Genomic DNA, 24170 nt, shown 5'->3' with positions numbered 1-24170 from the left:
CACCCCGCCAAAGCATTTGTTAGTTGCTGTGATGTTGCAAAAAGAATCCAGATCTGGTTGTTTCTTTGCCTCTGCACCTCTACAGTGTGATCAGCTGGTATCCTTGTCCGTCACAGACATTGCATCAATAAAACCTAGAAGAAATCTTAAGCAATCTAGCAATTCTGAAAGTTGCTCAGGCCAGTATGCTGATGTCAATGCTGTGTGGAAGAGAAATACGTTGTTAACAAAGGGAATGTGTGTGTTTGTGCGTGTGTGTGCGCACGCGCACGCCAAGGACCACTGGTTATCTGAAACTTTGTGGTCATAGGTAGGATTGATGCAGAAGCTTAGAGATACATTTTTGCATGTTAGGAAATAGGGTGTAGGGAGGAGTAATACTGAAAATGTTATTAAATATCACTAAATGATGTTAATAATGAATTAAGTGTCACTGTATGGTAACCTTCAACAGGATAAGGACAGGTTGTTTTGTTGACCACTGAATCCCTTGAATATAAAAAAGTTGCCACACTTTGACTACCTTCTCCACCCAATTCTGGTCTTATTTGCACTGTTTCCTTCACAATGACACTTCTGGAGAATGGACCCAGAAGGACCTCTTACTGGACTACACTCCCCCTCCTCCCCATTCCCAGCCTCTTTTCTGCCTCTATCTTGACTAGTTTCAGTACAGATATACTTCCTATCCCAAGGATCTATACCAGTGTTTTATTTACAAAGTGTGGTCATTAGACACCCCTGCATCTCAATCATTTAAAAAAAGTGTAGATTCCTGGGCTCACCTCATATTTATTGAATCTGAATCTCCAACATTGAGGTGCAGGGATTGTGTTCTTAATAATCTGTCATAGGTGATTCTTCTAATGTTTGAGAATCTCTGACATAAAAAGAACCCCTCACTGCCCTGGATTCTGGTGGGTCAAGGAAGATACTTCCTCAAATAGCCTGTAAAGTAAGGAAAGAGAGAAGATGATGATGATTGATTATGATGATGGTCTATAGCATAATAGACCCACATGTATCTCAGAATCAGTCAGTCAAGGCCAGCTACCCCCAATATCTCCCAGGACAGATGCTGGATCATCATATTGCCAATAAAAACAGAAAGTAACATGATTAATTACTGCAATCATTCAGGCTGAATTTAGTTTTGCAAAAGTTCTTTTAAATGCTGGAACACGGGGCAAGGAGGATACTAGGGGAGGGGTGGATAAATCTTATAATCTAATAGAGTTACCCCAAAAGTAGATGTTAAGACCATAACCCTTAGTTTGAAATTCATTAGCCTCTATCCTTTGAAATTGCTGCCTTTTCACCATGAGGCTCAATTGTTTTCAGTAGGGATTCCCCCAAGGGTCAATTTCAGCAGCAGTTTTAGGGACCAGTAGCTGATTCACTAGAAAGTCAGAAATTGAGCAGCAAGTACAACTAGTAAACACATGTATGGTAAAGCATAGAAACTGTAATAGTAATCAAAGAAAAACACATCAAATAAAAATGAAGAGTGTGCTTACCTGTTAAACTAGCAAAAAAAAAGTTGCAGGTGAGAATATTCAAGGTATATAAGGGTTTTGCGATTCCAGCTTTCTTATGCATTATTGGTGGCATTATACATTGGCACAGTTCTTTAGCAATGCAGTTTAGGAATATGTATTTAGAGACACAAAAATGTTCATATTCTTTGCCTCAATATTCTCATTCTTGGAGATGTAGATCCTAAAGAAATAACATAAAACATGGAAAAAAGCTTACATCTCAGAGATGTACATCACGTCATTACTTAACATTACTGTTTAGCAAAAAACAAAAAGGAAGCAGTCTCAGTGTGCAACAATTGCTTCGTTAAATTTGATGTAGCTACTGTTTAGTTTGTTAGACATTAAAAATCATGATTAGGAAGACAAACGAGAGCAAAAACTTTATGAAGTAATTTTAATGAAAAATATAAAATATACTATATACTATTGTTAAAAAAAGAGGCAACAGGCCGCAAATGGAGTCACTTGTGCTAAGCCTACATCATCAAACTGAAACTTAATACCTAACCTAGTTGCAGATTCAGTCTCTCCCCAGAATGTAGTTTTAACTAGTCAGTTCGGAATTCCCTGGTCAGCAAGAATGAGGTAATCTGCCACATAACCCTTTTCCATCCCCCAAAGGAAGATGAGGTCATCTGCTCTTTCCTCATCCTTTCCCCCTTTGCCTATAAAAACCTTCCATTTTGTACAGTTCCTCAGAGCTCCTTTCTACTTGCTAGGTGAGGTGCTGCCCAATTCATGAATTGTGCAATCAAGCCAATTAGATCTTTAAAATCTACTCGGTTGAATTTTGTTTTTTAATACTATATTATTTCCTGTGTATCTCTCTGTGTTTGAAACAGTCAGTGATTTAATTTTAAATGCAACTATGTATTAAACTATATACATATAGAACAGGAAAGAAATAGACCACAGTGATAAAGTTGGTGTGTTGGGCTTCCCTGGTGGTGCAGTGGTTGAGACTCTGCCTGCTAATGCAGGGAACACGGGTTCGAGCCCTAGTCTGGGAAGTTATCACATGCCGCGGAGCAACTAGGCCTGTGAGCCACAATTACTGAGCCTGTGCGTCTGGAGCCTGTGCTCCGCAACAAGAGAGGCCACGATAGTGAGAGGCCCGCGCACCGCGATGAAGAGTGGCCCCCGCTTGCCGCAACTAGAGAAAGCCCTCGCATAGAAACGAAGACCCAACACAGCCAAAAATAAATAATAAATAAACCCAAAGTTAAAAAAAAAAAAAAAAAAGAAGTTGGTGTGTTAAGGTGCTCAGTTACGAATAATTATTTTTATTTTCTGTTTTCCAAGTTTTATGTAAGGCAGGGTCCTGGCTACCTTCTTTTTCCCCTTCAGACCCACGCTCTGAACTGTTTTCAGCTGCAGAGACTGATCGTGGCGTTTGGCCGATGGGGAGGCCCAGTCAGAGAGTGGAGGGAGGGAGAAGAGTGAGCAGGTTCGGCTCTCTCCCTGCGGGATCACCGTGCACGACTCCTCTGCAGCAGCCCTCTCCTCAGAACTCTTCTGGGTTCCGGTGGCCACTCCGTCTCCTTATAAAAGGCACAGCGTGAGAACTGTGAGTTTCAGTTTTACTCGGGGACTTACTGAGGACTACAGCCTGGGGGACGACCTCTCGGAGAGCTCTGAGGAACTGCTCTGAAGACGTAAGGGGAGAGGCCAGTATCTATGTGATTTTGGCTAAGGAGTAGGTACGACCTAGCACGCATCTCAGTAGAAGGTTGCTGCTGGTCATGGGGAACAGATATCTCAGTTAATTATTTTTGTGCTTTTCTAAGTATGGGAAGATGCAAGAATCCGGGTTCATAAAATTTTCTTCCTGAAATATAACTATCTAAGGGCCTGTTTTGCCTGTTTTCCCAAAGCACAGAGTGCCTCATCCTGTCCTTAGTCCTGAATTCCTTTCAGGGTGTACTGTAGGTCAGTGACTGCAGTGGCTACTGACGTAATCCTTGTAGAACTGGATGGCAAGGGACATGCTTTATTTGCACCACTTTGCTGTCCCTTGTGGTCTTTCTATACCCTCTCCATACCTTTGAAAATAGTCTTTTTTACTAAACCCATATAGAATTGCCGTAAATTGAGTGTGCCTTCTGTTTCTTGCTGAGATACTTACTGATACTCTATTAAGCATGCCCTTTTTTTTTTTAAAATTTATTTTATTTAATTTATTTATGGCTGTGTTGGGTCTTCGTTTCTGTGTAAGGGCTTTCTCTAGTTGTGGCAAGCAGGGGCCACTCTTCATCGCGGTGCGCGGGCCTCTCACTATCGCGGCCTCTCTTATTGCAGAGCACAGGCTCCAGACGCACAGGCTCAGTAGTTGTGGCTCACGGGCCTAGTTGCTCTGCGGCATGTGGGATCTTCCCAGACCAGGGCTCGAACCCGTGTCCCCTGCATTGGCAGGCAGATTCTCAACCACTGCGCCACCAGGGAAGCCCCAGCATGCCCTTTTATTTTCTGTATTTCTGAGGCTTTGACATCTAGGGCCTTACTAACCCTGGAGAGACTGTCCCTCCCAGGCTAGCCAATTCCTGGAGACAGTAAACATCTCACCTGCAAGCATGCCTTTCGTATGCAAATGAACCAACCCTGAGCCCACACCCCTACCACCTCAGGGCCACTATTCCCATGTCCTCATCACTCCAGGGCCAGATACCAGGCAACTAGGAACAACCCTTATATACCCAAGAGCCTGCTGAAATCATTCAAACTAGCCAGTCCTAAACCTATATACCCTGCCTCACCAGCTCCTTCTCACAGAAACCAAAGTAGAGACTAGCCCACATTTCCCCCTTGCTTCCTCTACTCTGGACAGACCCAGAGCTTCCCAGCATTGCCCCACCCCCATCCCCAATGTCTTGGCATGACTCCTCCCTTTGGTAACTGTTGCCAACTAAAAATTGTCACTTGCCATCTGCCTTTACAAGGATTAGGTCACAAGCCGCTGCAGTTGCTGAGCTTCAACACACCCTGAAAGGGGTTCAGGAATGAGGCACTCTGTGCTCTGGGAAAAACTGGCAGAACAGGCATTCAGATAGTTAGATATTTTCAGGAGATTTTATGAGCCCAATTTCTTGCATCTTCTCATATCTAGAAAAGGACTAAAATCATTAATGGAGACATTTGTTCCTCATGACTAGCAGCAACCTTGTGCTTAGATGTGTGCTTGATTACACGTATCTCCCTTCACTAAACTCATACATAATACTGATCTTCCCCTTGACCTCTTCAGAGCAGTACCTCAGAGCTCTCTGAGAGGCTGTCTCCCAGGCTATAGTCCTCATTTTGCCCCCAATAAAACTTAATTCACAACTCTCACCTTGTGCATTTCTTTTCAGTCAACACTGGGAATAACAAAGTATCTTTTCAGTGGTAATCTCCGGATCTGTTGTCCTCACCATACCTGAATAATAAAACCTACATTTTAGAACAGATATAAGCATTTTGATACTTTTATCATTTTTTTCAAATATAATGCCCACCAGAACCTGTGACATTGCAGAAGAGTCATAACTGGGAAATGTTATAGTTGTGTGGTGGGCTTTAGCAGAAAAGATGTGTTAAAAAAAAGAGGCCCCAAATGAAGTCATTTGTCCCTGAAACAGCAAGACTGAACTGCAGTTTCAACTCCTCCCAGAAATGTGTCCTTTTACACAGTCAATCTGAAATTTCCTCATCAGCCCTTCTGAGGTAACCTGTGTGACAAAGACTCCTACCGTTCCCTTCCCCCCAAAGAAGTCGGCCTGGCCTGAAACAATCTTTTCTTTTGCTATTACCTTTTTGTCCCACCCCATTCTGCCTGTAAAAACCTTCCTTTTTTTTTTTTTTTAATTATTTATTTATTTATTTATGGCTGTGTTGGGTCTTCGTTCCTGTGCAAGGGCTTTCTCTAGTTGCGGCAAGTGGAGGCCACTCTTCATCGCGGTGCGCGGGCCTCTCATTATCGCGGCCTCTCTCGTTGCGGAGCACAGGCTCCAGACGCGCAGGCTCAGTAATTGTGGCTCACGGGCCTAGTTGCTCCGCGGCATGTGGGATCTTCCCAGACCAGGGCTCGAACCTGTGTCCCCTGCATTGGCAGGCAGATTCTCAACCACTGCACCACCAGGGAAGCCCAACCTTCCATTTTTGTACAACGCCTCAGAGCCTTTCTATTTACTAGATGGGATGCTGCCTGATTCAAGACTTGTTGAAGAAAGCCACTTAGATCTTCAAATTTACACAGTTGAATTTTGGTTTTTGACAGATGAAAACCTCTCCTTATTTCCTCAGTAGCCAAATATTCCCCTCAATGAGAATGCTATAGTAATAGTAACAGATAATAAAGAAGAGCAACTAAAAAATTGAAATATGAAGATATAGCCTAGTCAGTGGCAGGTTGGGTGTTTTATAGAGACAATCTTGAGAAAAATGGTTAGAGGTTTATTTTTTTAATGAAGCTTAAAAAGCATTGGGGATAAAAACAAAGAATAATTTAGAAAGATGCACTACTCGAAGGTGGTGATGATGTATTAATACATGTTAGAAACGAGTGGCCGGGAAGCATCAATCTGCCTGAGCTGTGGTCATTTTTCAAGCCTGGATGAATGTGAAGCAAAATCAAATTGTCACAAGTAGATTTGAACGATATATTGGCTAATTTTCATGGCCAAAGCAAGAACAGGAAAAGCAATAGATAAGAGTGTCTCTGAACCTCTTTGCCAGCATTTAAGAAATAAATTTGTTTCTACAGTGAATCCACCCTCAAGTCAGTCTTGCAAAGTAGTTGGGACTGTGCCATGATATTAATGTAGGTACTGAAAAAAATTCATCAAGTCATCCATCTTACCCCTGAAAGTTTCTACAAGTAGAAACAGGAACTGAGTTTGGGTCTGGTGGACCTCTCATCACTCCCTTGCCTTACAAATAACCATTGTCATTCTGCAGGGATCAGACCTGCATTCTTTGTAACTCCAGACTTTGCTGTCCTTTTTTTTTTTTTTTTTTAAGAATCTTCCCTGTCTTTTTTTTTTTATTTTACACTTTATTTATTTATTTATTTTTGGCTGTGTTGGGTCTTCGTTTCTGTGCGTGGGCTTTCTCTAGTTGTGGCGAGTGGGGGCCACTCTTCATCGCGGTGCGCGGGCCTCTCACTGTCGCAGCCTCTCTTGTTGCGGAGCACAGGCTCCAGACGCGCAGGCTCTGTAGTTGCGGCTCACGGGCCTACTTGCTCCACGGCATGTGGGATCTTCCCGCACCAGGGCTCGAACCCGTGTCCCCTGCATTGGCAGGCAGACTCTCAACCACTGTGCCACCAGGGAAGCCCCTTTGCTGTCCTTTTTATGAGCCAGAGGCAGTGAGCACTATCCCCAGAGAGCATTGAGTTAGCAGAGGCTGTGGTCACAGAAGTTACTCTTGGAGCATCTTGAATTGTTAATAAAAATTCCAGGAAGCCCAGTAATTACTGGGTACAATATGGAGCTAAGCAGAGGAGAGGGGAAACAGAAGGGGGAAGGGAAGGGAAAGTTTCCAAGAAGTGACTCATTTGAGAGGTCAAAAGGTAAATGAGTACTTTTACTTCTAGTCCTTCCTTTCCCCTGGAAATGGAATAGATTAGCAGAGTGGAGGCTTCCCCTTTCTTTTTAGGGTGTTTGTGTAGACTATACCTTTTTTATTTTATTTTATTTTATTTAATTTATTTTTCAGCTTTATTGAGGTTAGACTATGTTTTTAGAACTGTTTGCTTTCTTGAAGCCAATTCCTGTTACGTGCACAAAGGGCTGATCCCTTTCTCTCAATTGTACATGAAAATGGATAACTGGGATTAAGAGCCCTCCTTTAGAAAATGTCATATATACAAGATTTTCTTCGAAGCACTTTTTTTTTTTTTTTTGGTAAAATCAAAAGATTGGAAACAACTTTAATGGTCATCAATAAGGATTTGGCACAGATGTAAAAAACAAACTTATGGTTACCAGAGGGGAAAGGGCAGGGGGGAGGGATAAACTGGGAGACTGAGATTGACATATAACGCTACTATATATAAAATAGATAACTAACAAGGACCTACTCTATAGCACAGGGAACTCTACTCAATACTCTATAATGACCTATATAGAAAAAGAATCTAAAGAAGAGTGGATATATGTATATGTATAACTGATTCACTTTGCTGTGAAGGTTCTGGGTCATTCTGATGTATTGAGATGAAATGATCTTAGAAAACATTCACTCCCAATTTTGTCTCATGCATATATTACTGATGTCCTTTCTTGATATCTTTATGTTAATGGAAATTGTAAGATATCATAGATACGTATAAAGTATCTTAACAATTATAACTTGGAAAAACTTTTCTTTTATTATACTGGGGAGAGTCCTCTAGAACAGGGATTAGTGAACTACAGCCTGTGGGCCAAATCCAGCCTTCTGCCTGCTTGTGTAAATAAAGTTTTGTTGGAACTTGGCCACACTCATTTGTTTATGGCCTCTTTCATGTTACGAAGGCAAAGTTGAGTAGTTACAACAGAAACCGCATGACCTGCAAAGCCTGAAATATCTACTAGCTGACCTTTCATAGAAAATGTTTGCTGATCTCTGTACTAGAGGTGTGTACCAAAAATTACGGCATTTCTGTGCTCCAACATCCTAATACACGTTATTTCAAAACACTGACAGTCTTTCTCCACTGATGTATGTATCTTAACATCTGGAAGATAAATACTTTTTATATGGACACTGTGTATACTTATCTTATGTGGTGTCAGGTGAACTATGTCTAAAATTCCCTCGCTGGACAAATACTCTGAGAATCTTGTCTCAAATGAATATGTTTGGGAGGGAAACATATCCCCCAAAAGTGTTTGGGAATAAATGTGATATGAAAGAACAAAGGGCTCTGAGATCCCTGGAATGGGACCTGGGATTGATGAACTGACCAGGCGGGGTGCTGTGCCCTACCTCAGTACCTCAGTGAGAATCTTACCCAATCCCTGACTCTCCTCCTTCCCTGACCTCAGGCAGCAGAGAGCTTCAAAAGCATGAAGCCCATGGGCCATGTTCTCTGTCACTGGAGTCTTCGGAATGGCCTAGAGATACCAAGGGAGACCTGGCCTTGCTCACTCATGCCTCCCCTGGCAGCCCAGTACCAGGCAAAGCAACTAAGGTAAATCTAAGTCCATCCCATCCACTCTTTTAGGCCTCAGAATCCAGTCCATGAAAGAGTGTCCCCAGACCTAGGACTAATGAGTAGGAGTGGGAGAGAGTGGGAAGGAAAAAGAAATAACTAATTTCCTGTGACATCCAGTTTACTAGCTTGGGTGAGCTTGTCTGATTAACTTCATGTAGATTGGGAAGAAAACTAGTCATTAGAACAAGAGCTGAAAGTTCTAAGTTTTCTCCATCAGTGCTTCAGAGAGAAGAAAGTCATCTGTTTTGTCTGAAAATTCCAGTGTCAGAGGTTCTGTCACTCTAACCCCTGCAGGAGCTAAGACTTAGGTATCATTGTTAGTTGTTTGCGTTCTAGCATTTAGAGAGAGCCTAAGACCAATGTTCTTGGGGACATGGGCACACTGGGGAGCAGTTCCTTCAAAGGTGGGCATGGGGGGCTTGTGAAGGCCAGAGTGGACTTGGAAAACAAGCTTTGCACGTGTCCTAGGCCAGCCCTATCTCTCAATCCTTTTTTCCCCTGCCTCAGTACACAACAGTGCCTCCAGCAATGAAACCTCTGGGGATGAAACTCCTTTACAATGAACACGATGTGTTAAAACAAAATAACAGCTTCATAAATCATGCTAAACAGTGCTGCAATATATCAGATGGTTCAGCTGCAATATTCCTGCTGATCTATGCAGTCAGGGCACAAATCTATTCAGGCACAGTTTTGATTCATCCCCCAAAGCTGAAGGAAAACAATCTACCCGACCTCATTGGAGACTCTACCTTCCATCCTTCAGGTATTCTGAGACCTCTTGCTCTCTGATCTTCCCAACCACAAAATTCATCCAATAAAATTATTTATTGAGTGTCCACTAAGGACCAGATAAGGAGATTTAGTGGTTAAACATACACGTACATCCCACACCATATGTTCACATGCAGGGAGAAATTAAGCAAATATTCATACTAATGTATCACATAGTATGATAAGCGTTGTGAAGAAAAAGAGTAAAATGGTATGAGGTCACATAAGAAGGGGACCTGACCAATTTGATGGGGAGGATTACATTGGAACATATGTAAAATTCCTAAGGTGGGAAAGAGTTTAATTTCTTCAAGGAACTAAAGGAAAGGACAGTACATCTTGCCAGAGAATGAGTGGGAGAAGCCCAATTGTATGCCGGCAGTATCATGGGGAGCCATGGGGTCATTCTAGGGATTTTAGTCGTTATTGTAAGAGCACATGGGAATCCCCAGAAATGTTTTCAGGAAGAGAGTTATTAGACCAAATGTGCATTAAATTTTTTTTTTTTTTTTTTTTTTGGCTGCGCCACACAGCTTGCAGGATCTTAGTTCCCCGACCAGGGATTGATCCCAGGCCCATGGCAGTGAAAGTGCTGAGTCCTAACCACTGGATTGCCAGGGAATTCACAGTGCATTAAATTTTTTTTAATTTAAATTTTATGGACAATAGATTAAAAGGGAGGAAGAGTAGATGGGGGAGACAGGAGGCTGAGAAGTAGTCGCCATGAGAGGTGATGTTGATTTAGACTGGGTGGTAGTGGTAGATTTGGAACAAAGTGGATTCTGAGAATATTTAGGGGTAAACTCAGTGGCACTTGGGTTGGATAGGAAATGAGGTGAGGAATAGGAGGTATCAGGATGATTCCGAGTGGGTGTGTCCTGCTCCGTGGCAGGAGATGCTACAAACTGGAAGAACATGGAGAAGGACTTGGATTTGGAAGGGAGGGATGCTTATGAGTTCAGTATTTGCCTTCAGATCAACTGATTACAATTTACAAAAAATTCCCTTCGGTCCATCTACACTGAAAAACTTTTTGAACTCTGATTGGGAAGTTGCAGGATTAATCCTGTATTAATAGAAGTGGATAGAGAAATATTTGGTGGGGCAGGAGACTTTGGTATCATATTTATTAACTCCTCTGCCTTCTAAGGGTGGCTCTTTGATTCCTGGGCACACTGATGCCAATGCACAGGGACAAGGCTGAATTACTCTGCATCATAAAAGAATGAAGAAGCTGGGGTCTTGAGGGAAAATCCTCAAGGTCATGCACCATGTGCTGTTGGGTTGGAAAAAGGCAGGCTCCAGGGGATGCACAGGAGAGTGAAGGGGCTGGGGGACTTGGATGAAGAGAAATGTTGAGGTTGTGTCCTCTGAGGAGTGCACTGCAGAACCTCTTCCATATCTCCTCTCTAAAGTCTTCGGTGGATTTTCCTTTGCTCCCCATGGAGAGAGCTGACATTCAGGTTACACGGTGGCCAGGGTGAAAGTGAACCACTCTCAGGGAGATGGGCATGGGGGCTGACCAGAGAGATGGAGGTCTGTATGCACTTACCTCCTGGTTCAATCTGCCCTTTCAGTGCTAGAAGACAAGGGAACAGAAGAAAAATAAAAAGAACGCAAGGAAAAAATAAGGAAAGGGAAGGCAATGGAAAAGGAAGGAGGGGAAGAGGATATTGTATATTAAATTAACTCATGCTAAGGGCAAAGGTTAGTGACTTTCAAAAGAAGGAGAGCAAGTTGGCTTCCTCCCCTGCCCTTTTTTTGGGGTTATTCTAGGGATGGAGTGTGGATTTGTGTTCTGATGCAGGTATTTATTCATTCCTTCATTAAAGATTTATCGAGTACCTTTTCTGTGTGAGGCAGGGGTAAAAAGATAAGAGACATGATCCCTTTTTATGTTTGCAGGAAATTTACTATTTAGTGGGAAGAGAGGCAAACTGGCAGAAATAGATCAACGTGAGCCTTGCTATAATAAGTAGCAAGAATAAAAGAATAAAAATGGGGCTTCTGGGTCAACCCTGGAAATTGCAGGAACGCTTTACCCAGAAGGTGGAAGAAAGAACATGAATTTTCCCAGCAGGTAATAGTAGGGTGAAGAGGGAAGCTATATCTGATATTTGGAAGAAAATAAATTGACTGGGGCTGATTTAAACAGAATACTTACTGGAAGGATATTAAATAGTTCACAGAATTGCCAGGAGGGCTAAAGCCACTTTTGGAAAATGGGACAGGAGTAAGTTAGGCTAGGCAAAGCCCAAGATCAAGGCAGAATGACGCCACAGAGCAAGTTGGGTATAAACACTACTGTCGCTGCTGCTGAACAACTGTAAACCCCAATTGCAGCCCTGGTGCTGCCGCCCTTAGCAATCCCTGCAGCTGCCACTATGGCCTCTGCTCACCACCAGGGTGGATCCTTACCCTCCCTGCTTCTTTGCATTAATCTCTCTGATTGAAAGTTGGGGGTGGGCACATCTGATTGGTTGGGCCTAGGTCACGTGCTGCCTCCCTAGTGGCAAGGGAGCCTGGGAAGCTAATAAGTGGCTTTTTCAGCTTCTGTGATGGAGATGGGGGGAGGGGGAGCAAGGATGAATTAGAGTCTTACATGTAGATTCAAAAAGAGAGCCAGTCCTCTAACTAGGAAGGGAATTCAAATGATAGGCAGTCCTCTTCTCCAAAGGAAGGGAGAAAGTGTTAAGGCAAAAGGATTACGTACAGGTAATTGTATGTGAACATGTAAAAAGGTTCAAAGGCATGAGCCATCATACAGTGCTGGGAGGCCTTCTAATAAAAGGAGATGGGAGAGAAGAAAGGGAAGGCTGGGAAGGTAGACAGGGGACTTATTTTGAAGGCCTTTTGACTTTCTTGTTAGAAGACTGTGGAAGATACATTTGGTTGCCCACTCAGTACCCATCCATCTTTCTTCCTTACCAGTGGAATTCTAATTTTGACATAGGTAGCAATATACTCAGCTAAAAACACTTACTTTGCTAGAATTCCTTGTAGCTAGTGGTAGCCATGTTACACAGTGCAAGTAAATGACATATAAACTGAGGGGTATTGTCTCTCCCCTTTCTAGCTGAATACTGATGTGAGGTCTGGAGATTTGGCAACCATCTTAGGACAATGAGACAACAAGCAGGGGATGAGGCCTATGCATTAAAAATGGCAAGCAGAAAGCTGGAAAGAGCCCTGTTCCCTGTTCCATCTGAGAATTGCCTATTCCCAGATTTCTTGAGACAAACCCCTTATGTGTTTAAGTCACTAGAGTTAGATTTTCCTGTTAATGACTGCTGAATGTGATCCTGACTGAAAGAGGGAAGGAAATCAGCTAGGAAACTAGTACAGTCATTTATAAGTGACTTGAATGGGGGCAGAAGAGGAGGGGATTGGGCAGAGAGGGGGGATTGTGCAGAGAGGAGGGACTGAAGATGTGAATGTGGTGAATGTGTATGTTCAGTCAAGTTTCAAATGGGATGGGGGCTGTGTGGATGGAATCTACTTCAGGTACCACAGAAAGCTATCCATAGCCTTAAGGTGTTAGGGAACTCCATAAGAACACCTGGAAAGCATGGAGTGGGAGGGAGATTGTGAAAGTGGGCGAAGGGAGCAGAAAGGGGATGTGCAGGGTCTCAAAGACTAACCTCATGATTTCCTTTTATTACTAAAAAAAATACTGGATCAATATACACATTTTAGAAAACTCAGTTAAGCAAAAAACTATCTGTTAAGAAAATTAAAATCCCCCAAATCCCACCACCCAGAGATAATAATTACTGCTAACATTTTGGTTATTTCTTTCCAGCCCCCATTCACTCTCTCTTTTTTTCCGCCATTGTTGCCACATAAACGGTTATATAAATGAATTCTTTAACAAAAACGTGATCATAATATATACTGTTTTCCAAACTGTTCGACTTTTTGCATTTAGCAATGTATTGGGAAAGTCTTCCCATGTCATTAATATCATTTTAGTGGCTACATGCAGTGTGCCATCATGTGGATCTACCTATCGTACTTTAGAAGTTGAACTTTTAAAAGTTTTTATTATCTCCCATTTCACACCGCTTTTGGATGTGGTGGGGGAACCGTTGAAGGTGATTCTGGGATGGAAGGAGAGGTAGCATTAGCCTTGCCATCAGTTTTAATGAGATGATAGCTTGTTCAGTCTGTGATAGCCTGAAAATTCCCGCCAATATTTATCTTCATTTTATTTTTATTTTGTGAACAAGGAACAAGATTGTAGAACCGTTAGTTACTATTTAGTATAAAGGGAATAAAGACTATTCCCATTAGCATAAACAGCGTATGTTTACAGCATTGACATTTACTGGCTTTTCTTTGACACATTTAACTTCTCTGCAGTCGGGCCATTTAGCGGGCAAATAGGGGAAATACGGCCGGAAGAGTACGGATTATCTTATGACAGCATCTGTTGGAAGTGGGTAAAAAGAAGTCATCCACTTCCGCAGCGAGCAGGGTTCGAACCTGCGCGGGGAGACCCCATTGGATTTCAAGTCCAACGCCTTAACCACTCGGCCATCGCTGCCACGGAGAAGAAAAGAAGGCGGAAACACTTTAGTGTCAAAACAACTGGGCACATGCGCACCAGCCTCACGAGTGGGCGGGGCTTACAACCTCCGCGAGCTCTGCTGTGTGAGAGGTGGCCGGGGCTGACTGCCCAAATTGCGGGAATTACCCCGTGAAGAAATAATAGAAACTCCCTTAAGTAGTTTAAGTACACGCCTTTAAAGGAGGGTCTTAGAAGCCTTTCCCTGCGCTCGGAAAATCGAAGGTCGCAACCCTGCTTGGCTTCTGGTCTCTGACCTGGTTTTTGCTCTCCCGCTTCCTCATTACGTCACCGAGAGAACTGTGAAACAAAGATTCGTCTCGCTTAGTGCTCCGGGCCCGCGCGCTGGAAAGTTTCTGCGTCTCCGGCTGCGTTTGCCGCGTTGGTCGCGTCGAGCTCTCCTCTTTCTGCGGAATGAGAGGGAGGTGTGAGTGAAGGCGTGAGGAGTCGGCCGCTGCTCGCGGGCTCGTTTCTCGCAGGCTCCTGCTCATGCAGTCATCTTTCATTCTTCTCCCCACAATGACTCCCTCGTTGCTGAGCCCTACTGGAAGAAATCGTGTCCCGAGTGTTTCCCAAGCTTTCTCAAGTGATGGGGACACTTGCAGGTGGTTTGAGAACAAAGTTCTGTGCATTAGGTCTGCATTTTACCTTTAAATGCCATTAATTTCCTCCCTTGTTAAGTGTAGCTACTGCGCTAGGTGCTTTATTTATGTTATTTCGTTAAAGTTCTCAGAACCGGGTAGGTCTGTACCATGGTCGCTCACCTCAGAGAATGAGGCGGGGAACGAGGCACGAGAATTGGCGCCGGTGATACCAGGGCGCACGCGCAGCTCCGTAGCACGTGGCGCCCCCAGAGCAGCAAGTTGTGTGTTGATGGAAGATTTACAGAAAACAGTAGGGACCTTTTACTAGTTTAAGTATTTGTAACTGTTCAGGGGAACTTCTCCATCTTTCTCATAATGTTACATTTCATATTAAGGCAGGAAGGCAAATCCTTGCCCTTTGGAAGGCCAGATGTTAAGTGACCTCACTTGATATTTGGGTGAATTTTCTTGAGACTTTTCAGTACCATTTCTCTTAACTAAATAAAGGTGCTAAGTGTCTAAATCCATTTAATTGTGGAAGGAGAGCAAAATACTTGAGAATTGTAAGAATAAGTTTTATCTAATTTGAGATTTTGCTTTTAGAAATTTTCTCTTTTTGTTTTTAATTTGGCAGAGCTACACGGGTGGTCTCCATTTCTCTATGAATCTTATATGGGAGCAATGTTATTCCTGACACTCCCAGGCATAAATTTTATCTATATGAACATTACTTGCACTTTTCCAGTAGGATACTATCTAAGAAGAAGTAAAGTTTTGTCTTTTTTCTTTTTATCTCTTAGATTCTGTGTGTGCTGAGATAACCTATAATTTAATCTTACTATTTATTAGTTGTATCTTGAAGTCTTTTAGAAATTCCTACCTTCTGTGCAGTTGAGTGATAATATTTAACGGAAAGTTCTCTTACTCTTCCTTAATTTCCTCTTCCTCTTTTAAGAATTTTCTTCACTTGCCTAAAAGCTTGACAGTAATGGGAATTGATTGCGGTTAAAATAGTTCAATCAGAAATTCTACTGAGGTTTTTTTTTTTTTTTTTTTTTGGTGAGGGGAAGGGGAGACAGCAAAGGAAAAGAATATATTACAAAGTTAATGTGTATTTGGTAAGAACAATTGTGATTAATTTTTCTTTGCGGCATTTCAAAAGTGAAATGCCTAGATTTAACATTTAATTTTCAGCTTATTTGAGTTACTGTAGGCTTTAAAAAAAAATCAAATTGCCTTTTAAAATGATTTATATTGCTGAAATGAGCCAAGAGATCAAAATTATTATAGGTTTTATTTTTAAAAAGTGTGGATTTCCGAATGAGTTCTTTTCCAATCTTAGGTCTTTAGCATTGCCATTTAATGTAGTGAGTGACAAGTAACAGAAAAAGAAGTAAAATACATATCTTCTAACCCAATTACGGCATAAATATAATATCATTCATGACAATAACATCATAAAAACTTGAGTTGCAACCATGGACATTTTACTTCGTAAAGGGCGCCTGTGATTCTGATTGCCTCCTCCTCCATGCCACCCCCAGATTCTGTTCCTTTATGTGGTAGTTTTTATTAAGCCAATCTGGGTGTGGAAGGCAAATATTTGTGGCTTTCACTCAGACTTTCTTGATGCCACTTTCACAGGCAGAATACTGAGAGGGATGGGGCATATGTTTGGGAGCAGTGTGACATTTCTTTGTTCTTTTATAGCAAATCAAAACTTATGTTGAATTATTTTGGTGGTTTTTTCCCCTGGAATTTTAATAAATCAGAATTTTAATGCTGGAAGAAACATTAAAGCTAGTCCAGTCCCTTTATTTACAGATAGGAAACTGTGGCCCATGAGTGGTTGCCCAAGGTCACATAGCTAATTAGTGGCAGATTCAAGACTATAATTTGTTATATTAGCCTAGTATTCTTGCTAGATTTTGTTGCCCTCGTGTATTCTTTGTTAGTCTCTGGCTCAGTGGCATGTAGATCTAGAAGTGCGTATATGGCAGTAGAGAGAGCTAACGGTGGGGGAGAGTTGTGAGTTGAATGTTGAAAGCCTATGAGATGTCAGATGCTGAATATATTGTGGTGGATGATTTTTGTTCTTTTTTCCAGTATCCATCGTCCCAACGGGTAATGACACTTCAATTGCACTTAAGGAGGACCACCCCTCCCCACTGGATGCAAACTTACTTCGCCTGTTAATCAAGGTATCCCACCCTGCTCTGGGTAAGGGGTGGGCATGTGACTTATATTGGTTTTCTGTTGTTGCATAATAAATTACCACAAACTTAGTGGCATAAAACAACATGAATTTATTATCTTACAGTTTCTGTGGTTCAGGAGTGTTGTCGTGAGTTGACTGTGTCCTCTGCTCAGGGTCTTTTACCAGTTTTCAAGGTGCTGACTGGGATTTTGGTCTCATGTAAGGCTTGGGGCCCTCTTCGAAGATCACTACTTGTTACCAGGATTCAGTTCCTGTGGTTGCAGGACTTGTTGGCTGTCAGTGGAGGACCTCTCTGAGTTCCTAGAGGCTGCCCATTGTACCTTGCCATGTGGCCCTCCCTACAGCATGGTAGTTGGCTTCTTCAAGGCAGCAGGAGAATTGCTCTCTAGTCTACTACAGTAGAGTTTTATATAATATGATGTAATCACAGCGGTGACTATTCATCATATCACAAATCCTGCTCAAGTGAGGAGGATTATATAGGCTGTGTACAGGATGGGCAGGGATCTTGGGGGCTATCTTTGAATCCTGCCCACCACACAACTCAAGCTGGGCCAGTCAGAGTCTCTCAGAATCCCTGTTCTTGCCATTACACGATTGTATTTTTATGGGCATCCTACACAACACACTCACGTAGTAACCAATGAGAGGTGATCAGAGTGTGGAAATTTAAACTTAGCTGCCTTGTATGCTTTTGTACTTCATTTGAAAGGAGTAGAGTTGGCAACAACTGCAGAGTTTGAGAGGCTTAGCCACCCTTGACGATTCTTGATTTTAATTCTATATTGACTGGAGAATAACTCTAGCTGTACATTTGTGACAACATATATAAGGGGCTTAGTTCAGGTTAGACAAAAAAAATTACTAAGTTATTGGCAACAAAACCCTCATGAAGATTTAGTTGTTAAGTTACAGGCATCATGAAAAGCGATGGAAATGATTATCATGGAATTACTACATTGCAAATGACTGTACTCTTGAAGTCTAAGCAATTAGTTGTGGATTGCTTTTTGGTCATTATATTGCTTATACATACGTGTTTTAAGAAGACTGGAGATATATCCTAGTCAGGACTAGAGCAGCTTATTTATAGGATTTTCCTACCTAATCAGTCCTCTAATGCCATGACCAATTAAGAAATACAATCAAGATTGATGGAATCCTCTTTCCTTAAAGGATATGATGCCAATGTGATATTCAGCCTTGAGTTCTCCAGGGTAGTATCCACTGATTTTGGAACAGCAGAGATCCGGACCTACCAAAGACATCTTAATATACTGCCCAGTTAAATATCAAAAGGGCAGAATAAATTTATTAAGGATGAGATCTTATACCCAGCTTATTTATAAGAACTGAATTGATGCCTTATAAAACTGGACTGGCTCTATCTATAGAATTGATGGTACTGGGGTTTCCAGGTGGTTTATTTATAAAGACAACTGAAATTATATACAGAGATCATAAAAATAGTTTTAAGAATTATATCAAAATACAGGTATGATCATTGGATTATGGTTAAAATTGACTGGGAAACAACTAGACTCACAGACCAGTTTTCTTATAACTTTAAGGAATTATAACTATAACACTGTCCTGCTTCTTTATAAAAGAATGCTGTCTGTTATTAATTCTGATTTCTCTTTGGGGCTATTAAATTATATAGGAAAATCAAGTGTTGACCTTAGGGAGTTCATCTATGCTCATGCATTGAATATACAGACATGTCTCCTAAAGCCAAGTTTTGGGATTTTTTGTTAAATAGCAATACATAACTAACGAATTCAGTCCCCCCACCCCATAACTAGATTCCTTTGCTCTCCCTTCCATGTTTCTATCAAATGTTTCCTGTTCACCCAGCATGTGGGAGAGTACTCATGATTCATGAAAATGCCTAGTACAGTGCTTAATTTTTTAGTAGGTACTTGATACTTGATAGTTCTCTTTTTATTATGAAAACAATATAATAATGTTAATAAAAAGTTTGAAAAAATAGAAAAAACTCAACCTGACCCACCTAAGCCATTTTTTTTTTGTATTTCTACTTTGTCTTTCTCCTTATACTTACATATGTTTTTGCATAGTTTTAATTGTGTGTGTGATGGTTTTTCTGCTTTTGTTTTATAGAGGTAGATTCATGTAACATAAAATTGACCATTTTAACCGTTAAAGTGTACACTGCAGGGGCTTCCAGTACATTCATGATGTGCAACCATTACCATTATCTACTACAGAACATTTTCATCATTCTAGAAGGAAACCCTGTACCCATTAAGCACTCATTCCCCACTTCTCCACTCTCTCCATTCTCTGGCAATCACTAATCTGTTTTCTGCCTCTATAGGTTTGCCTACTCTGTACATTGCATGTAAATGGAATCATATGATGTGTGGATTTTTGTGTCCAGGTTTTCACTTAGCATGATGTTTTCAAGGTTCATATGTGGTTATACAGTGTATCACTACTTCATTTCTTTATTTTTGTGTGTTTGTTTTGACAATAATTTACTGTGTTGCCTTTAAAAATTGTGATAAAATATGCATAACATAAAATATGCCATTTTAACTATTTTTAAGTGTACAATTGAGGGGCATTGAGTACAATTACAGTGTTGTACAACCATCACCACTATCCATTTCCAGAACTTTTTCATCATTCCAAGTGGAAATTATGTACCTATTAAATATCCTTCCCTCCCTCCAGCCCCTGGTAACCTCTGTTCTCCTTTCTGTCTCTATAGGTATCTCGTATAAGTAGAATCATACCATATTTATCCTCTTGTGTCTGGCTTATTTCACTTAACATAATATTTCCAAGGTTTATCCATCTTGCAGCATGTATCATAATTTCCTTTCTTTTTTGGCGGAATAATATTCCATTGTATGTGTATAGCACCACATTTTGTTTATCCATTTGTCTAATGATGGATACTTGGGTTGTTTCTATCTTTTGCTTATTGTGAATAACCCTGCTGTCAACATTGGGTTACAAGTATCACTTCATTTCTTTTTAAGGTTGAATAATATTCCATTGAATAGGTATACTGCATTTTGTTTATCTACTCACCATTGGGTTGTTTCTACTTTTTGGCTATAATTATGAATAATGCTGCTATGAACATTCATGTACAAGAATTTGAACATCTGTTTTCAGTTCTCATGGGTAGATACCTGGGATTGGAATTGTGGGGTCATAGGGTTCTTTTATGTTTAACTCTTTGAGGAACTGCCAAACTGTTTTCCAGTGGCTGCATCATTTTACACTCCCATCAGCAATGTATGAGGGTTCCAATTTTTCTACATTCTAACCAACACTTATTTTCCATTTTTAAAAACTATAGCATCTTAGTAAGTATGAAGTGGTATCTCACTGTAGGTTAGATTTGTGTTTCCCTAATGACTAATGATGTTGAGCTATTTCCATGTGCTTATTGGCCATTAGTATATCTCCTTTGAAGAAATGTCTATGTAAGTCCTTTGCCTATTTTTTAAAATCAAAAAATTAATTGATATATAGCATTGTGTAGGTTTAAGGTATACAATGTATTGATTTGATACATTTATATATTGCAATATGATTACCATCATAGCATTAACTAACACCTCTATCACATCACATAATTATTATTTCATTTTTTATGGTGAGAAAAATTAAGATCTAGTCTCTTTGAAATCTGTAATACAGTGTGTTTCCTATAGTCACTATGTTGTGCATCAGATCTTCAGGACTTATTTATCTACTAGTTGCAAGTTTGTTCCCTTAAATAACATCTCCCCAATTTCCCTACCCCCAGCCCTTGGTAACCACCATTCTAGTCTCTATTTTCACGAATACAGCTTTAAAAACATTCCACATATTAGTGATATCATACAGTATTTGTCTTTCTCTGTCTGAGAAAGACATTACTTAACATTATGCCCTCAAGGACCATCTATGTTGTCACAAATTCCTTTGCCCATTTTTGAACTAGATTTTTGTGGGGTTCCTTTTTTTGGTGTTAAAAATATATATCATATTCTCTGTTTGTGTCACCGTGGTTATTGTTTTAATGGTTGCAGGATAGTCCAAGTAGATGTATTATATTTCATTTTCTTATTCTTTTGTCTCTTAATCTTCCTAAGTCAACATCAGTTCCAGACTGTAGATTCTTTTTTTTTTTTTTAACATCTTTATTGGAGTATAATTGCTTTACAATGGTGTGTTAGTTTCTGCTTTATAACAAAGTGAATCAGTTATACATATACATATGTTCCTGTAGATTCTTATTTTATCGTGTTTCTATTTTGCACATACACTCTTTCCCAAATTTGAGATATGTTAATGCACCATTTTTCAGAGGGCCCTCTGCAGAACACCTGAACCAGGATTACCCAGGTGAATGTGTGCATGTATGTATCTGTGTGTGCGTGGGGGGGGGCATGTTGAAAATTCACATTTTCAGGCCTTGTTCTAGGCCTTTCATATTAGAATGTGTGGGGACATGGCTCGTCTTTATTTTTTTTTTTTAATTTTTTAAATTTTAACTTAAATTTTAAATTTTTTGGGGGGGACGTTGCTTGTCTTTCAAAACAGTGATACATATTACTTGGAGAAATACTGCGTACTTTTAATAAAGCTACTTTTTTACATTTACCCTACCTTAAAGATATTTCCATGTTGATATGGTTAGCCAGCTACATCATCACTTTAATGTCCATATCGTAGGACACTTAGATTATTTGTAGTTATTCATGGTTACAAGCTATGTTGCTTGCTTCCTTGTACACATGCATCTTTAAATACTAGGCTGGTTATTTCTTTGGGAAAAATCCCTAGATATGTAATTTCTGGTCAAAAGTATGTATTTTAAAAAAGGTATTGGTACTTGTTGTCAAATTGCCCTTCAGAGATGTTTTCCCAATTTGTTTTCACACCGAAAGTGTCTTAGTATCTGTTTCTCTGCACTCTTGACTTTCTTATGCCCACACTCTTAACATTCTGCTAAATTTTGATAATAAACAATGAAAAGTATCTTCTTGTTGTTTTGACTAATTAACTGTTATGTGAATTGTCCTTTTTGCAATAGGTAAAATCCTTCATATTATTTTCTTCTGCTAGATTATTCACTTTTTCAGGATCAGATATGTTTTTGAGTCTTATATTTCTTTGTATGTGTCCTTACTGGAGGCTTGTCCTAGGTAAGCACTCAATAAATTTTTATCTGTTTGATTTGAATTCCCAGCAACAGCAGATTCTTCAACTCTCACTTCCAGATTCAGAATACGTTATACGATTGTTGATCTTTCAGTCCCATCTGCACACTGATTCTGACCATAGTTGTGGTCCGTCTTCACACAGTTCTTAGGTTAATATTTTTTAGAAAAAGACAAATAATTTGAATTAATTAAAATGTAGCATTAATACCTGAACAAAGGTTAAAGGAAGTTTAATTGATTGGCCAGAAAAAGAGAAAGGGAAAGAGTTATTTAATAAGATCTCAAGTCTATAAGTGGGTATTACATAAATGATAGAAGGAACTGAAACTGCTCCTGGAAGAGTTTAGGCTGGACATAATAAAAACAATCCCAGTGTGGTTGTTATGAGACAAAATAAATTCCCTGGTGGAGGGTAAGTGTTTTCTGAAAATCTGTCTCCTTCTTAATGGTCCAGGTGCAGCCTTTTCATGGAAAGGGAAACTTTTAGTCTGAAGGATAGGGACTGTGGCTTCTGCTTTTGTTTTTTAATCTCTTAAGGCCAGTGTCAAATTTAGGTTCTGGCCATGAGGGAGCTCCCAGAATGTTCACTTATAAGTGTGACTAAAACATCAATGGCAAGTAATGGGATGGAGAAGGTGGCGTTTTCCTTAATGGCTCTCAGGAAGAAAAGTAAATATGGTAGGAAGGAGTAAAACACTTGGAGTGATGGGAAGGGCTAATCATGGGGTATTTGTGGGCAACATGTTCCAGTAATGAAAGATGTTGCTGAGATTGGTTCAAGATGGTGGAGTACCATCTCACTCCCTCTTGTGAGAGCACCGGAATCACAACTAACTGCTGAACAATCATTGACTGGAAGACACTGGAACTCACCAGAAAAGATACCCCACATCCAAAGACAAAGGAGAAGCCACAATGAGATGGTAAGTGTGGCACAATCACAATAAAATCAAATCCCATAACTGCTGGGTGGGTGACTCACAGACTGGAGAAGACTTATACCACAGAAGTCCACCCACTGGAGTGAAGGTTCTGAGCCCCACGTCAGGCTTCCCAACCTGGGGGTCCGGCAACGGGAGGAGGAATTCCTAGAGAATCAGACTTTGAAGGCTAGCGGGATTTGATTGCAGGCCTTTGACAGGACTGGGGGAAAGAGAGACTCCACTCTGGCACACACAAAGTAGTGTGCGCATTGGGACCCAGGGGAAGAAGCAGTGACCCCACAGGAGACTGAACCAGACCTACCTGCTAGTGTTGGAGGGTCTCCTGAAGAGGCAGGGGGTGGCTGTGTCTTGCCATGAGGACAAAGACACTGGCAGCAGAAGTTCTGGGAGGTACTCCTTGGTGTGAGCCCTCCCAGAGTCCGCCATTAGCCCCACCAAAGAACCCTGGTAGGCTCCAGTGTTGGGTCACCTCAGGCCAAACAAGCAACAGGGAGGGAACCCAGTCCCACCCATCAGAGGAGAAGTGGATTAAAGTTTTACTGAGTTCTGCCCACCAGAGCAACAGCCAGCTCTACCAACCACCAGTCCCTTCCATCAGGAAACTTGCACAAGCCTCTTAGATAGCCTCATTCACCAGAGGGCAGAAGCAAGAAGAACTACAGTCCTGCAGCCTGTGGAACAAAAACCACATTCACAGAAAGATAGACAAGATGAAAAGGCAGAGGGCTATGTACCAGATGAAGGAACAAGATAAAACTCCAGAAAAACAACTAAATGAAGTGGAAATAGGCAAGCTTCCAGAAAAAGAATTCAGAATAATGACAGTGAAGATGATCCAGAACCACAGAAAATAAATGGAGGCAAAGATCGAGAAGATGCAAGAAATGTTTAACAAAGACCTAGAAGAATTAGAGAACAAACAAACAGAGAAGAACAGTACAATAACTGAAATGAAAACTACACTAGAAGGAATCAATAGCAGAATAACTGAGGCAGAAGAACGGATAAGTGACCTGGAAGACAGAATGGTGGAATTCACTGCCATGGAACAGAATAAAGAAAAAAGAATGAAAAGAAATGAAGACAGCCTATGAGACCTCTGGGACAACATTAAATGCAACAACATTCACATTATAGGGGTCCCAGAAGGAGAAGAGAGAGAGAAAGGACCTGAGA

At 40.9% G+C, this 24170-nt stretch overlaps 1 protein-coding gene and 1 long non-coding RNA gene across 3 annotated transcripts in view; one reads left to right on the top strand and one right to left on the bottom strand.

Moving 5' to 3' along the window:
• Positions 1-3688: 3688 nt before the first annotated feature.
• On the bottom strand, positions 3689-7270 carry LOC309636266. Its single transcript, XR_014249344.1, has 2 exons — positions 5667-7270; positions 3689-5359 (listed from the first exon to the last, which is right to left on the bottom strand). It is a non-coding gene; the product is annotated as an uncharacterized lncRNA (long non-coding RNA).
• A 585-nt stretch (positions 7271-7855) lies between these two features.
• Positions 7856-24170, top strand: part of CTNNA3 (catenin alpha 3) — a 1737547-nt gene continuing 1721232 nt past the window's right edge. The window contains exons 1-2 of one of the 2 annotated variants that reach the window (XM_082408616.1): positions 7856-14661; positions 16747-16841. In XM_082408616.1, the coding sequence (XP_082264742.1) occupies positions 14646-14661; positions 16747-16841 (111 nt within the window). In that variant the 5' untranslated portion in view covers positions 7856-14645. Of the gene's footprint in view, positions 14692-16746; positions 16842-24170 lie in introns of both variants that reach the window. The other variant, XM_082408615.1, reaches the window with a different exon arrangement.

This window comes from Balaenoptera borealis, assembly GCF_965194805.1.
Source record: "Balaenoptera borealis genome assembly, chromosome: 10".
NCBI lineage: Eukaryota > Metazoa > Chordata > Mammalia > Artiodactyla > Balaenopteridae > Balaenoptera > Balaenoptera borealis.
Note: the sequence above shows the minus strand (reverse complement) of the source record. Positions and strands in the feature narration are given on the sequence as shown.